General features: G+C 54.6%; 1 protein-coding gene across 1 annotated transcript in view; it reads left to right on the forward strand.

The window, feature by feature from the left end:
• The window catches only part of SH3RF3 (SH3 domain containing ring finger 3), a 318,901-nt gene that overhangs the window by 213,333 nt on the left and 89,899 nt on the right, over nucleotides 1-15,669 (forward strand). The window contains exon 5 of the mRNA XM_012664281.1: nucleotides 13,779-14,132. Coding sequence (XP_012519735.1) covers nucleotides 13,779-14,132 — 354 coding nt within the window. The remainder of the gene's footprint in view (nucleotides 1-13,778; nucleotides 14,133-15,669) is intronic.

The following is a 15,669-nucleotide window of genomic DNA, read 5'->3' on the forward strand; positions in this document are numbered from 1 at the left end:
CAGACAGGCTTTTATGCAGAGCTAATTTCCCTACTGCTGAAGCTATAACCTTGTCTACTCTGTGCTCCATGATTTACGAGGTTTCCACTCTGGAGGGGGATGCAAGCTGTTCCCAGCTTCATGTGAGCTCAGAGCTGGTGCTGCCTTGTCCTCGTGGGCAGTTATTTCCCAAGTCCTAGGGGGTTTCCTCATGGGAATGCACTGATCAGTGTCAGCTGGAGACTTGAGGGGCCCTGTGCCGATCTCCAGCTCGCTCTCTCTCCCCTTCTCCAGGTCTCTGGTCTGCACAGTCTGTGGCCTCCCCAGACTCCACGCTCCATCCTCTCAGTGCAGGGAGAGGCCTGAGAGACAATACCAGAGCCCATCTCGTGGGCTCTGCCTCTTGGCGATTACTGTCTTGTGCTTTCTGATGTCCCATATCTGAAAACCATGTTTTATGGATTTGTTTTCAGTGTTCAGGGCAGGAGGGTAAATAGGACTCCTGTTATTCCACCTTGGCTAACTGGATGTTACCAGTGGTGCTTTAGGAATTTTGAAATAAAGGTCAGAAAATTAGAACACAAGGTATTTTTGGCAGAAGAAAAAATCTATAGGTCAGCTGTGGTTCTCCAGTGCTGAATCTCCCCAACTTCAGTGCCAGGAGTAAATAATCCAGGCTTTTCCTTAGGCGAGGAACTTTTGCCTTTGAGGCCTTCGTTCACCAGGGAGCCTGGTTCCGACAAGCTCCAAGCATCCCCCTGTGTCCCGCCCTCGAGGTGAGCTAGTGCGTGTTCTGGTTCCACAGCTTCCTCCACTCCTGCCGATCAGGTCTGGCCGTGGCCGCCTCAATTCACCCTCAGGACACACTGAATATGCCACATTAGAGGTGATGTCAAAGAAACAGGAAGGAAACTACTCGGGGATTTCTGCCAGGTAACATTGGGAAGAGACACAAGTTTGTTTGGAGTTCCATGTTGTTGTCTTGTCACACGTCCTCGTCTGTTTCCTACAAGCCTCTGCAGCACTGGGCAGCCTGTGACACCTCCACCCCTTGGCATGGTACAAATCCTGCTTGCGTTTCTTCCCCTTCCCGGTCCTGGCACAGTGCTTGGCCTAGGCAGGCAGGCAGTGGGGTTGTGGGCCAGTGTTCTACAGAACTAATCAAGTATGGGGAATGGCCCGCCAACCGTTTCTGAACAGTCTTAACTAGGAGCTTTCAGCATGTTCTTGGATGCCCTTGGCAGGACTTAGTAAGTCCCCACTCCTCACCCACAGCGTCCCCAGAAGCTTCTGTGGGGACCGTGACAGCCCTGACTGTAGCCTGAGAAGTTTGGCCACAGGCGGGGCCCAGGCCCCGGGGAAATGGAGCCTCAGGCCATAGTTTATGAGATTTGATCTTACCAGACCCAACTCAGCCAGGAATCACTGCTCACGGAGTGCCCCACCTCCCACATGGGGGGCAGCACACCTTGTAAGTGTCCCTGGGGACCTCAAGGCTGGAGAGCCCAGGTGCTGATCAGGACCTCTGAGCCCCTGGCAGGACACACGCTGGTCCTTGGCACTGTAACGAAGTGCACACTCAGACCGGTGGTCTCCCTCTGCTGACTGTTTCGGCAATAGGAGCGAACTCTGTGTTGGCTGTGAGCGGCAGAGTGAGACCCAGAGGTTTAGGAAAGGGGTTTTCCGCCGTGCGGTCTACCAGCAGATTTAGTGATGTGCTTGCTGAAGGCAGAGCCCTGTTCTGGATCTGAAGCAAGTGAGAAGGGATTCAGGAAGCCTCTTCCAGAGACCAGCAGGGACTGAAAGTTTGTCAGCCCAGGGGCAGCTGCACCCAAAGTCGGCCTTGGGACAGTCTGCATCCAGCCGCTCACCTGGGGCCTGCGGGAAATGACAGCGTGCTGACATTTGTCTAGCCCAGGCCCCAGCTGTGTTTCTTCCTCACCAGGACGCGTGGCTCGTATGCACAGTAATACTCCGACAGCCCACATAGGTCAGTGGTGGGGTTAATGAGCCCCCCGCTGGGCCCTGAGGCCTCAGCATGCCCTGTCCTCCCACGCCCCACGCCCAGGGCACGGGCTTCCCAGACCCGGCCTCCGCAGGCCGCCTCGGGCCCACCTCACAGACGCCCCCGGCACCATGACTGTCAACGCAGTGCCTGGACTTAGCGCCTCTCTCCAGGTTCCAAGTTCTCATCTTCTCACGTGTGCCTTTCCTATCTGAGCAGTCAGGCTGTGGTTCGCAAACTTTAGTGAGCATCGGTGTCACCCAGAAAGCTCCGGGCCCAGCCAGGGAGAGCCCGCTGCGGCGGGGCCAAGCTGAGGCTGGGCGGAGGTGGCTGGTCACACAGCGCACTGGGCAGAGCTCACCAAGCCCGCACCTCCCGCGCCGATCCCAGGGCCTTTCCTCATCCTCCACGTCTGCACTCTCCACATTGAGCACACGCCTCCCTCCTGCGGCTGTGTTCCTCCGCCACAGTGACCTTGAAACAGCCCCTCTGAAACCCCAACCACCCACCGCATCCTGGCTCCTGCCGCCTCACCCCGCACATGGTGTCATAGTCCTCTCAGGGACCTTCCCATGGAACACTGCCCCGTCACATCTTCTAATACCTTCAGAACATTCTTACATCCGTCTGCCATCTCATCTTCAGAACATCCTGGAGAGAGGGGATGCACTTCTTTCTCCTGGCGAGAACCCAGGGCCAGCCCCATCCAGGGCCCACAGCGGATCAGTGGTTCCACCCAGACTCTGAAGTCAGCACCCAGATGTCTCCACCCTCAGGAATGCTAGTGAGGAAGCACTTTGTGGTTGGGTTGTAAACCATCTGACCTGCAGTGTCTCTTCCCAGCGACCATTTTGTGGATTAACATGTGGACCACAGTCTTCCAGGCCCACTTCCTTCCCAAGTGTTCTGACCACAGCCATCTGGCTGGAGGGTGTCTCAACCCCATCCACATGTAAAGAAGTTGGGAGGAAACTTGTTTGTCAGATTCTCTGCAGCCCCAAAGAATGGCCTGGCCAGCAGACATCTGCCTCTGAGGCCGCCCTCCCCTCGGGCAGGCCTTGCTGGTGGTTGCAGTTTTTCAGATGTGAGGTGAGATCATACATAGGCATGGAGAGATTGGGATCTGGGTGCCCATTTGGTGACAACAGAGAGTTTCTTGGCTGAGGTCCAGGGCTGTGTTTACTGCAGAAGGAACAGCATGTCCGATTTTGCAGCTGGACCCCAATATGCGCATCTGGAGTCCCTGGAGGTTATGGGGCCTCGGGCATCTTCGTTCCAGAGGAGACCAAGTCTGTGGGGAGACGTATCCTGCAGCTCAGAGCTGCTGCCTCACCATTGGTTCTAACTCTTCACCATGCTGTTACCAAGATAACACCCCAGCCACTTGGACACAGGCTGTGCTTGTCTTTATGCGTCTCTGCCGTGTTACCTGTTGCTAACACTTCCTGTTTGGAAAGGAGAGGGTGCTTGATCCTGGGGGCCAGGGCACGTTTAAGATTCAGGTCAAGTGAGCACTCACTCGGTACTCGCACATCTTGGGGGACCCTCTGAAGCCACCTCAGTTCAACCAGTGCTGCCAGATGAGGAAGGCAGTAGATTCTGGCTTCATCCGGTTTCTGCTCAGCCCACTCTGAGGAGTGCAGGGCCGCTCTCTGCTGCTTTCACAGCTCTCAGGTCCTTCAAAGTGGGAGCAATTATGAGTTCTGGTTGAAAGCAACTGAGGACTCGCTTTCTGTCGGGAGACAGAGCCTGGTTTATCAACTTCTTGTTCCAGATGTCTTGTTTCCAGGATTTGTCTTTCCTGCCCCTGTGCCCAGGCCCCCTCAGCGCCCCGCAGAGCTGTGCCTGGTTCCCTGGGAAACCATTCTGATGCGAGCCCAGGGGCTTCGTGGTTGCCATGAACACTTGTGTCCGGGCTGGCCGCTCACAAACGAAGGCAGCCCGTGCTCTCCATCACAGCTTTAGGGTAGGGGGAACCCACGATGCTGGCATCTCCGAGGAGAGCAAATGACAGCCTTATTCATCCTCTCGATTTCAACCGTAAAAAGAAATACTCCTGCTGCCCCCACTAGGACCACTGCCATCCACCGGGGGGTCAGCTTGCCCCTCTTACCCTAGGTCTCTGCTGGTGGCTGAGCCCTTCTGGAAGAGTACATTCCCACCGTGGGGTGCCCGCCACACTGGCCCTCTCCGTCCGCTGGTTATCCCTGTGTCATCCATTCCTTGAGCCCTCGCTGCGGGCCAGGCTATGGGGACGCAGCCTGCACAGAGCAGAGAAGCATGTTGAGACCCGTGTTCGCCTGGGAGGACGCACACGGTGAAGGAAGCAAATCCTGGAGGGAATTATATCCTCTGTGGAGAAAACTAGCGCTGGGAATGGGGTGCAGGGACATGGGGAGGCGTTCCCACAGTCTCAGTGGGGACACTTGGCCTTTGGGGGAGGGAAAGAGAGGGGCAGGCCCAGCGGTGGCCTAAGCTGGGCAGCAGCTGAGCGACATGGCCTGGATGACTGAGCAGCAGACAGGGGTTGGGGAGCAGCAGGAGGCAGAGCCTCTGAGTCTTCACTGTCTACTCCAGGTTTCCGTCTGGGGTCACCCTTCCAGGACCCTCCCTTCTCAGTGCCCTCGACCTCTGTCCCCGTGTCCACTCAATCGTCCTGGTGATATCCTGGCCATTTCCAAGCCCACCCCTGCCGTTGCCTGGGTGAGCTCTGAGGGTGTAAAATGAACATAGAGAGAACCTTATAGACTAAGTTTTCAGGCTCTGGTTGTAGGAACCCCACAGGGCCCTGGGGTGCAGGCAGAAGGCCTCAGGGCAGCCCCAGCCCCAGGCTCCAGCTGGCTTCCCTGGTCTCCCTTCCCCACGGTCCACGCTTACACAGCAGCCGCACCAGGAACTATCTCTGCAAAGGTAACACAGGTGCTTCACTCCCGCTTAAGGCCCCTGTAAGACCATCGCTCTTTTAATAAATGCAGACTCCTCACTGCAGTGTACCCCTGGGGTCCACCTGGCCACACCCTCCCTGCATGCCCTGGTGCTGCCCACTGCCCTGGTGCGCCGGCCTTCTTGGGCCCTTCCTTTGCCCCGTGACGGGCCAGGCCCCTCCCACCTTGGCATCAGGGCAATCAGGCAAAGGGGGCACAAGCGCCAGCCCACTAGGCTCCAGCCCAGCTCTGTCACTCACCAGACGCTGGGCACGTCATTTACCCTCCCTGTGCCTCAGTGTCCTCTTCTGCGTAGTGGGTGTAACAACCTCACCTACCTCATAGGGTTCTTATGAGGATTACATTAGAGATGAAAGTGAAGAGCCCAGAACAGAGTGAGAACCACGAGTCAGAAATGATTATTACCATAACTTTCATTTTCTCACCCTGCACAAACCCCAGTGACCCCTAAGTCACTCCCATGTCACTCTGTAGAGAGCTATAAGAGACCTCCAAGTCTCGTACAGAATTGCATTTTAGTGCTAGAGTGTTGTGTTTCATGCTATGAAATGAGTAAAGAAAAGAGAACTTCAACTCTCTTAAAAGAAGCAATTTGGAACAGTGTCAACGTTTCATTCGGTGTGGAGGAAAACCATCATTCGGCGAGTGAGTTTCCATGAACTGTGCAGGGCAGGGGAGCCCGTCTGAGATAATCCCAGCTTTCAGGGGAGGGACAACCACCACGCTGGGGGCAGAGCTCGAGGTCGCCACGTGAATGTGGGGGACAAGGAGCAGCCCCTGGGCACTCAGACCCCTGGGGCTGGCCAGGCCTGAGTGGGCCACGTGTCGGGTTGCAGCCTCATCTGGGGACAAAAAACAAGCTCAGGAGGGTAAATGCATGCTTCCATAGACCCTGTCATATTTAGAAGGGGATGGGTGTGTGGTTGAAACTCTCTATTGTTCGTTTGTATTTCTTATTGCTAAATTTGCAACACAGTTCATGTGTTCACCTGTTCTTAAATATGCCACTTCGGGAAGAATGTATTGGGTTGCCGTTGGGGTTTCAGCCATTGCAGTTCTTCACATCTGCTCCTGGACACAGCTGAGAAATGAGGTGGGTCTCAGAGGAGGAAACAGGGTTAGTTTCATGAGCGATGCGTCTCAGTAGAAGAATGTAGCTCGCTCTGGAAGCAAAGGAACTTGCTAGTTCTCACCCTCCAAAGCACAGACCCTAGACCCCCACCCAAAAGAGGGTTGAGGCTGAAAAGCCAACCGCTGGCTGGAGTGGCTCCCATGGACAGAGCTGAGAGAGGGAAAGAGGAAACGACCCGGGTGTCCAGCTACCTCCCTAGTCACTGAGAGTGGCCTGGTGACCACCCTAGAGGATCTCCTGCCTGTTAGAGATGCACACTGAGAATTTACAGGTGAAATCATGTGGTTTCTGTGATTTGCTGGAAAAACAGTGGGCGGGGGGGGGCAGCACACAGAGCCAGGAGGCAGAATGCTGATGTGTGCATCTTTTGACTTGTCTGTTATTATATGAAAAGTTAAAAAATACTGTGGCCCTTGGGTGTTAGAGCCCCCCCCCCCACACACACACACAAATCGGATAACTGGTGGAGAGGGAGGAGAGAAGGGGCTGATATATGTCATGGTCAGAACCAACAGCTCAGCAGGCAGGGCTGTGCCCCAGACAACTCGGCTCGCTCGGCTGGCGGCCTGGCATGGTTTGCTGCCCCACTAGGGCCTGCTGCTCCCTCTCTGGGTTTCCGCTTCCTTCTCTTTTGGCCCGGCAATCCCTCACCGCCTTCTGAGCTCTCCGAGGCTGCCCTGTGACTCTGGAGTCCCCCACCCCCCGCAGGAGTCCAACTTGGGCTGTCACCTGGGCTTGAACCAAACCAACCAAGGAAGAGGAAACTTTGGGTAGACCTTGCCTGAAGCATCACACTCTTAAAAGGTGACCACATTCTCACAAAACTGAAACCCCACAGCTCTTAGGTCGTCTCACTCTTTGTTCAAAGTGGAAAAAATATCTGTTACGGCCATGACTCGGAAGTCTCCCCGTGGGTCAGTAGAGATCCCAGCCTAATCTGCTCTTTTGTTTTGTTTTTAATGACTTTTTCTGATTATAAAAATAATACTCGGCTATTTTTCAAAATAGGAAAATTCAGAAAAATGTAAAGAAGAGAATTGGAATCACCCATAATCCTACCAGTAAATATGCATATACATATAGGAAAAGAATGAAATGAAATGTTGTTAGGATCTTGTTCCATTTCCTTTATTCTTTTCTATGTATAAATTTACATATATTTTAGACAAATTTGGGATTGTGCTGTACCAGTATTTCTATCTTGCTTTTTTTCATTAAATTGTGAGAACTTTCCAATAACATGATTGCTTCAAAGTGCTTCATCCCCTACAGTCTTTACTTAGTACAGTGGCTGGGGGTCTTATCCTGTCCCTGTCTCACTCAGGACAGCCAACACTTCCCAGAGGCCTGGGAGCCCTGGCCGCATCTGACCCCATCATGCCAACCTCATTTCTACCCACGCATCTGCTCCAGCTACTCTGGCCTCCTCGTTCCTTCTCCGACGCGCCAGCCAGCTTCTACCATGGGCCTTTGCACGTGCTGTTCCCATCTCCCCAGTGCCCTTCCCCAGGTGCCGTGGTGCTGGCTCCCTCCCACGCCTCCCTAAGGTTTTGGCTCCCAGATCACTTTCCCAGTGAGAACTTTCTAGCCACCTTCCTCCAGTTAACCTACAGCACCTGCCCCCAGCACATCCACCAACATTTGAATCTCTAAAATGAACCCAACCCCTTCCAATTGCCAAGGGTGTAGGCATATCTCAGTGAACACAGTCATCATTTTAAACTAGAGATGTAGCAAGATGAGAAAGCTCTGCAGTGATGAGATCCAATGAGATGTAGCAGAAAAGCTGCGAGCAGTGGCCATCATGCTGCTTGTTCACTGGGTGACTTGGAACACGTCACTGAACTTCTCTGACCCTCAGTCTCCTCATCTGTAAAATGGCCATGTTGCTGTGGCCTCAGACGGTTGTTGTGAGGGTCAGATGAGCATGTGTGGGGATGAAGGGGGATCTCAGATGTCCTTGGCCAGGGGTTGTCACCAGGCCCCTTGCTTCTGACCATCAAGGGCTCCAGTTTTGGTAGACTCTCTCCTCAAAGACTATAGGTATGTGCCACACACAACCTCTGGGATGCAGGCAGTCTACAAGGAAGGCGGGGGGCCAGAGTTGAAGGGAATCCTTCCCTCCCCAACCACCCTGCTGAGGGCTTAGTCTCCTGAACAAATGTCGATCAAAGCACATCCTAGCTGTCTTTGCCTGCCTAGCTCAGTGAGGTAGAAGCTCCCGAAGTTTCTTCCAGTGGAAATTTCAGGCAAGTAAAAGCCATTCTTCACCCATTCCTGAGTTTGTGAGGCTCTAAGGCCTAACAGGCCTATGACCAGCATGGGGTGGGAGCAGCAAGTGAAGACAGAGGCCAGCAGAAGTCTCCAGGACACACGTGTCTGTGGCCCTGGGGGGTCCCCGGGGAGGGTGCTTCTGTTGTGAAGCCGAGCCTGCTAACAGTATTCTAGAAGTTTGCTGCTGGAGTGGGGTCTGTGGGGAACAGCCCCCAGTCTGTGTCCCTCCTGGGAGCTTGCAGAAATGCAGGAACAAGGGTACCACCCACACCTATTATGCCGGAATTGGCTCTGTGCAAAAATGCCCGTGTGCTTCAGTCCGCACCGAAACAGCAACTCCTTCAGAGAGCGGTCTTTGTTCAGAGCCGGGGCATGGTAGGTGCTCCATCAGCATTTGTCGTCTGAATGACACATCTCTGAAAAGAGTCGTTTGTTGCCTTCTTGTTAAACTGTGAGCACTTGCCCCAGCTGGCACCCTTGGCTTCCTGGATTTCCACGAAGATGTGGGTTTTGGGACACGTTCCCTCCCTCCGATGGCAGTCAGGCCCCGTCACACCCTGCTGAGGTGGTTGTTCCCCTGCGCCGGGTCAGGGCAGCAGCTCCAGGGCCACATGGCTACTTCCTGTTATTTTTCCTGTGACCTGCTGGGCACCTCCCACCACACTGCTCTTCCTTTCGTGTTGTGTCTGCTCTCCTCCCTCGTCTTATTTCTTGAAACCAAACAAACAACCAACCAAAAAAAAACAAAAAAACTTCCTCCTGCATACATTCAGTTTAAAGTCCTCAGGGTCAGACCCAGTAATTTGGGGTAACTGTGCTCTGGCCCAGCCTGGACCCATCACCCACATCCTGGGCTGGCTGCGGCTGCCAGGGGAGCTCATGGCTCACGTGGCCTGGGGAGGGAGGGTCGCTCTTTACTTAGGCTGGGCCCCACCCTCGGGTGCTGCTAGGATGCTATAGCTCATGCTAGTTTGAGAGGACATTCCATGGAACCGTTTAAACAGTGAATAGAAGGAACTCTTCAGTTCTTCTACATTTCTAGATGGTTCCGTGGCTAGAAAGTGATTATGGAAGAATATCACATCTAAGCTAGTGAAGTTGGCCAAAGTAGTGGGAAGAGCATTGCTAAGCCAAGAGGCAGCAGTGCAGAGTTGCAGAGCCAGCAGTGGCACCAGCCTATCCTTTACTGTACCAGGAGTATTCAGGGTGGGCTGGCCCCTGTAGCGTGGGATGGGCGCACCTGGGATGGGGCCTTCCTGTCCAGGAACCAGAGATAGTCCTCAGGATAAAGGAGAAACTCATCAAAACTTTGAAAATGACAGTGCCACCATTTTGCTTCCATTTTGTATGGAAGTTGGAAACATGTGTATCCATAAAAAAAATCAACAGCGTAGCTCTTGGGCGCATTGGTTGTGTGTGCCTATCTGTGTGGGAAGGAGGCACCCACCTGACTGACAAATCGGGTGACCTCCCGACACGTATGGAGCCCTCTTATTTCCAGACGAGCATCTGTGGGGAGGGTGTGCCCCTCTGCAGGGTCCCAGGAGGCATTGGCCACCCCACCATGCCCCAGGCCTCACAGTTGGCAGCCAGCACAGAACATTCTTGCATTCTGGCTGTGGGGCGAAGGGGGGAACATCCTTTGATGTTCATTGTTTCCTCGGCTTCCCCAGGACATGTGGCTTCTCAGCCAGGGTCCCCTGTACCTGGTAAGGTGGTGCTGCAGCCCACAGAGGGGAGAGCAGGGCCACTGGCTTCCCTGCAGCATGGAGGCCTGTGGGCCAGGTGATCTGCACCAAAGTGGAGAGTGACAAGGTGGGAAACTGTGGCTGTCCCTAACTGGCTGGCACAGGAGCCACCGTCAGGGGCAGGTGCTGGCAGGTGAGGGTGTCCAGTGGGTGCATGAGGATGTGGGTGGCCAGTAAGAAGCCTTCAGGTTGGGATGGCACCGTGCCACCAGCTGCCAGGGCCACCTTTGCAGTGTGACTGACTGGAACTTATTAGGAAGACGATGGCAGCTTCCCAGTACAACAAGCTTTGCCCCAGGACTGAGTCACAGAGCTGCTGCAGCCATTTGTGTCCTGCCAGTGCACAGTGTCTGCTGGTCACTGTGCGTGTCCACTCTGGCAAGTCATGATCTCCGCTGGTGGGTTGGTTTCATGTGTTGAGAGATGGATCTGTATGTTGAGAACTTCTGAATCGGTCCATTCTGGACTGTCACAGCAAACGCTCGCTGCACGGGGCAGAAGGAGACAAGCCCCCCGAGAATCCACCAAGAGCTGCTTATCCCAGAAGCAAACACGAGTCAACCAGATATAAGCAAACTGCTTCTCTTCCCGGGTGGGTCCTTCCTTGGCAGCTCACCTGCCTATTGCAGGGATGTCAGGGACGTGAAAGCTGTCCATGGAACGCTGGGGACGCCTCACCTGGAGGCAGGTGCTCTCTTTCTCCTGCAGTCTGTGGAAACCACCTGTCTTCAGTGGATGTTTATTTGCTCTCACTTTGGCACCCACCATGGCTTGGGTTGTTAAGGCTTGAGAGAGAAGGGCGGGTCACTTCTCACACCCTCATTCTACACCATAAGGGGGTGTGGCATGGTCGCCTGTGAGCAGCCTGTTGGGGGGACACGCTGGTGGCTGCCCGGCGGGCGCTCGGTGACCCGTGGCACTACCAAGGGGCCAGGAGCTGCGGTGCTGCTGGCTGCAGTGGCCACTGGATGAGAACAGGGAGCCGGAAATCTCTACCGTCAATCAAATCACAGCCCCGTCTGTTCTGGATGTGTGTTCACCGATCAGCTGGCACCTGTATTTCCCAATTTTGGTGAAAATGGAGTTTTTAATACCACCCCACAGAGTCATGGGGGGACCAAGTGGGACACTCCAGCTCTGTTCCTCTGGGGAAGAAGAGAATTGTTTTCACCCAGCCACTGGCATTATCATTGCCATTATTTCTATACAATGACGTTCCAAGTGGAGACACGTGGCAGGTGGTGTTTGGAATGTGTTCCGAGTCCAATGAATGAAAAGCCTTGTGCTCGCTGCTCCCTGCTTCTCCGTCTTCCTCTGGGCCCTGCCAGGTGGGACACGGACACCGGGGTGTAGGAAGCCAGCCCCGGGTTGCTAGGCCGCCCCACGGAGGGCTGCGGGAAGGAATGGGCACTGGTTTGTTCTCTGAGTAGCACTTACGAGGGAGCAGATGAACAAAGCCGTGAAATAGAGTGCAACAGCTGAGCCTTATTGGAGGAAACATTTCAAAGGAAATAATCCTGGATTTAGATCACACGTTTTGGAGCCTGGAGTGAGTTTTTCATAACCTTCCTGTGAAAGAAAGTTATTTGTAGTGGAGATGCCGACAGCCATGTGCCTGGGCCGGCTCTGAAGGCAGCTGGAACCTCCAGCCACCCGGCTTGTGCCAGAGAGAGCAGCTCTGTGATGGGCCGCCCTTCCTCAGCCGCGGAATCCGAGCAGAGCTTCTGGGTTTTTAACTCATCAAGGTGCTGTTGGCTACAGATGCTAGTAGCGCGTGCGGAGTGAGACCCGGCGTTCCCTTCAGCACTTTGCAGGATCGAGAGGAGTTTCCTAGACCAACCCCACGGCAGACTTCACTGCCTGTGGGAGTGGGCCTCACACCATGCGTGTGGGGGACCTGCTGGCCTCCAGCCCCCTGCAGGGCTCAGCAGAGAGCAGGGTGCCACAGACATGCCCATGCTTGGCCCAGGAAGCAGACGTGGCTCCCACAGGGGGAATGCGGATCCACAGCAGATTCCACACGGACCTTGGCTGCCTGCTGTGGTCTTTCCTGCCTTTTGAGTTTCCCAGACTCCCTGCCTTTCTCTCTCCCCTTCGGAATCCTGTGCACCCTTCTAGACCCTGAAGAGTCCCATTTTCCCCACGAAGGCTTTGAACTGCCCCCCCATGGCCCACCTGCAGCTTCTGAAAGGCCCTCAGTGGGAACCTCAGGACACTCGCCTTGGTGCCTCTGCAGTGCCCCCATAGCACACAGCCTGGATGGCCTCAACCCCAAGTAGTTACCCTGACAGACAACGTGTGTCAGCCCTGCTGAGGCCAGAGCCCCACTATAGCTACTGTTCGGTGAGGAGAAAACACAAAGAGACAGCTCAAGTGCCCGCTTGCTGAGCTATGTGCTTCTAGAGGGAGGTCCACCCAAGGGCCTCACTTTCTTCTGCTACTTCTGAGAAGGTGAGGGAGAAGGGATGGAATCTTGCAGACATTTACCTGGCATGGTGGCATTTATTTAACCCATCTTGTGGAGACAATCCCAAGCTGATTCTAGCATTGCATTTTCTTCCTGGCTACCTCTCCTGTACATAATAAATAATTTCCTCTACTTGATTCCTTCAAATCACTGCAAATTCCCCCTTTAGGTATGGACTTAGGTTGAGCCAAGTACAACCTAAGAAAGGGGCTCGATCGGACATGTTGAGTGAAAGCTTCCTCCAGGTGTAGGAGTCAGGGATGTCACGGCTCATAGATGGTGACCAGTCACCTAACCTGGGGCCCCACCAGACCCCCACAGCAGGTGCAGAGGGAGCATGTGCGTCCCACAGCTGGTGCCCCCAGGGCTGCCTGACTCCTGGACCTGCCCCCGTGGGTGTGCCCAGGCCAGGCAGCCCCTCCAGGTGATAGCACGTCCCGGAGAAGGCTCCACTCAGCTGGCCTGGGCTATTTATTCCCAGGTTACTCACAGACCGGGACCTTCATGTCACCTTTCCTGGTAGGCACCACCCAGGACCAGACTTTTGTCAAACTCTACACTGCAAAAACAAAACAAAACAAAACAAAACAAATAAATGCCTGCTATTTTGCAGAGCAGGTGGGAGAGCTGGGAAGGAGTGGTGCCCTGAGCCCTTGCTGAATCACTCCAGACGACAGACTGTTGGGATGAGCTCAGGTCAGCATCTGGGGCTTGACAGCTTCCGCAGTTCACGCTGACTGCAGTCACTAGCCAGAGTGCATCCTGGTCCTGCGCCTGGAAACCTCTGAAGTGACGGCATTGCGCAGGGCAGGCCAGAAAACTGCCGTCCTGCTGCGTGCGGGGGCTTCCTTCCCTTCTTGCCTCATGTCACTCACTGTCCGCAGGGTGCACCTCGCACCCCGACACGGCCAGCCATTGGGACAGATTGGGGCCGGGAAGGAGCAGTCATTGGAAAACACTCCTCTACTCTGTGAGGCCTCTCCTCTCTGTCACAGCTCCAGGGGACTTTGAGCTGCTCCAGAAAGCGTTTTCAATAAAATCTGTAGACAAGCCGCCAGCCTCTCTTCTGTCTTAACTGCACCACTCACGCTGGAAGCCGCTGTTAGAAACCGCTGACCGGTGTGAGCACATTGCCTGTTTGTGAGTGGGAGTGTGGCCGGGAGAGGGCCGAGCGCTGGCAGCGTGTGAGGTATTTAACGAAGCCTCCCCTCTCCCCTTTCTCACTTAGCTCAACGACTCCGCCAAGCAGCTCATTGAGATGGACAAGCCGTGCCCAGCTGCTGCATCTGGCTGCAACGCCTCCTTGCCCTCTGACCCCGGTGCTGTGGCCAGCCTGGCCCCGGGTCCCACATTAAGCAGCACGGGGGCAGTCAGTGCCTTTCAGCGGCGTGTGGATGGCAAGAAGAATGCCAAGAAACGCCACTCCTTCACCTCGCTCAGCGTGACGCACAGATCTTCCCAGGCCACCAGCCACAGACATTCCATGGAAATTAGCGCCCCAGTGCTGATCAGCTCCAGCGATCCCCGGGCTGCCGCCAGGATTGGAGACCTGGCTCATCTGTCCTGCGCTGCTCCCGCCCAGGTAACATCCCACGGCCAGGGCTGGCGTCCCTGGGTTCTCTGGGTTCCACCCTCAGCTCCGTGCTCAGTGGCCCCAGTTCCTGCACTAGCACAAAGGAAGCCACCCCAGAACTGCCCTTTAGGGTTAATTCAGGTTTTCTTCTTGTTCCCTGGCATCGGGGAGCCCCCAAAGGCTTGATAGACATGAGCACACCCTCCATGGCTCAGAGGAGGTGACTTTCAACGGTCCAGGGACACGGTGTTGAGTGACATCCGTCACCTCGTGAGACGGGTCTTGGGCTCAGCTGGCATAACAGCTGTCTGCCTGTGTCCCAGGGGAGTCTCTCTCACACTTGCTAACTTCCGTTCCGACAGAAAGAGAAAGGCCAAAGCTCAGAGCCAGAACTAACTACATTGCTTAGTACTTTTGTTACTGTTATTTCTAGAGGTACCTTCTATTTCCAGATGTGACATTGATTCCATTTCCACTAGTTATAAATTTAAGTGACCAAAGCAAAGCACTTAAAGAGTGAGATTAAGTAAGTAAATTATCTGTACCTCTGGCAAAACCCACCACAGTGGTATATACGGGGGAAAGTTGGGAAAGTTTCTCCTTTATGAATATTGCAGAGGTGGTAGGGGGGTCTCAGAGGACCTGGAAGGGTGGCCCTGCAGCCACATGCCGGTGCTGTATCCCCCAGCCTCCCGCAGGACGGTGCAGATGAGCACAGGGCAGCCTGGCAGTGCCATGCCGTTTCTGTCTGCTCTCACCTTCCCACCCAGTGGCCCACCCACCACGTGACCCCATGGTCCCTCCAGGGTCACCTCTGGCTGCCCTGGACCCGCCTCAGAACCAGGGCACCAGTCTATGGGCTAAACTGGAGAAAACACCAATGAGCAACTAGCTGGGGAAGAACCATCTTTTTCAAAATTATAAGTAACTCAGATCACTTTACAAAGAGAATTGTCCTTAAAACAATCGCTGAGTTTCTGGAGAATGACAATTTCATCTAGATGTGTCAGCTTAAAAATGCCCCTACACACATACACAAGTACACACACATGTGCACTTGCTCATACACCTGAGCACATGCACACACATGCATACACATAGGCACACATGTATACACACAAATACCCATGCACACCCACACGGCGGTGGGTACACACTCACCTGTACACAGGCAAATGCTCGTTCTCGTTGGTGGCAGAGGCCGTGGTCTGGAATGGGTACTGTGCCTTCCGGAGCATTTGCTGGTCATAACCTGCATGCTCATCTGTCCCCATGGCTGCCCCACTGCTTGGAAGCTCCCAGAGCCTGTGTCTTGGACCTGTATTCCCCACGAGACAGTCCTTGGGGCTACTGGTGCGTTTTCCATAAGGGGAAAGGTACAACCCTGATCTGGACCCTAACCCCACCCCTCGGCCTGGGCCTAAACTCTCCAAGCCGTCCTTGAGTGCCTAGTGTGTGTAAGTTCCTGCGAGGGGCACTGCACTTCCGTGGTGGCCAGCCTGGCCCCACACCCTGGGGGAGCTGGGGAGCAGCGGTTTCAGGATGG

Source organism: Propithecus coquereli, unplaced genomic scaffold (assembly GCF_000956105.1).
Source record: "Propithecus coquereli isolate 6110/MARCELLA unplaced genomic scaffold, Pcoq_1.0 Scaffold88, whole genome shotgun sequence".
Lineage (NCBI taxonomy): Eukaryota > Metazoa > Chordata > Mammalia > Primates > Indriidae > Propithecus > Propithecus coquereli.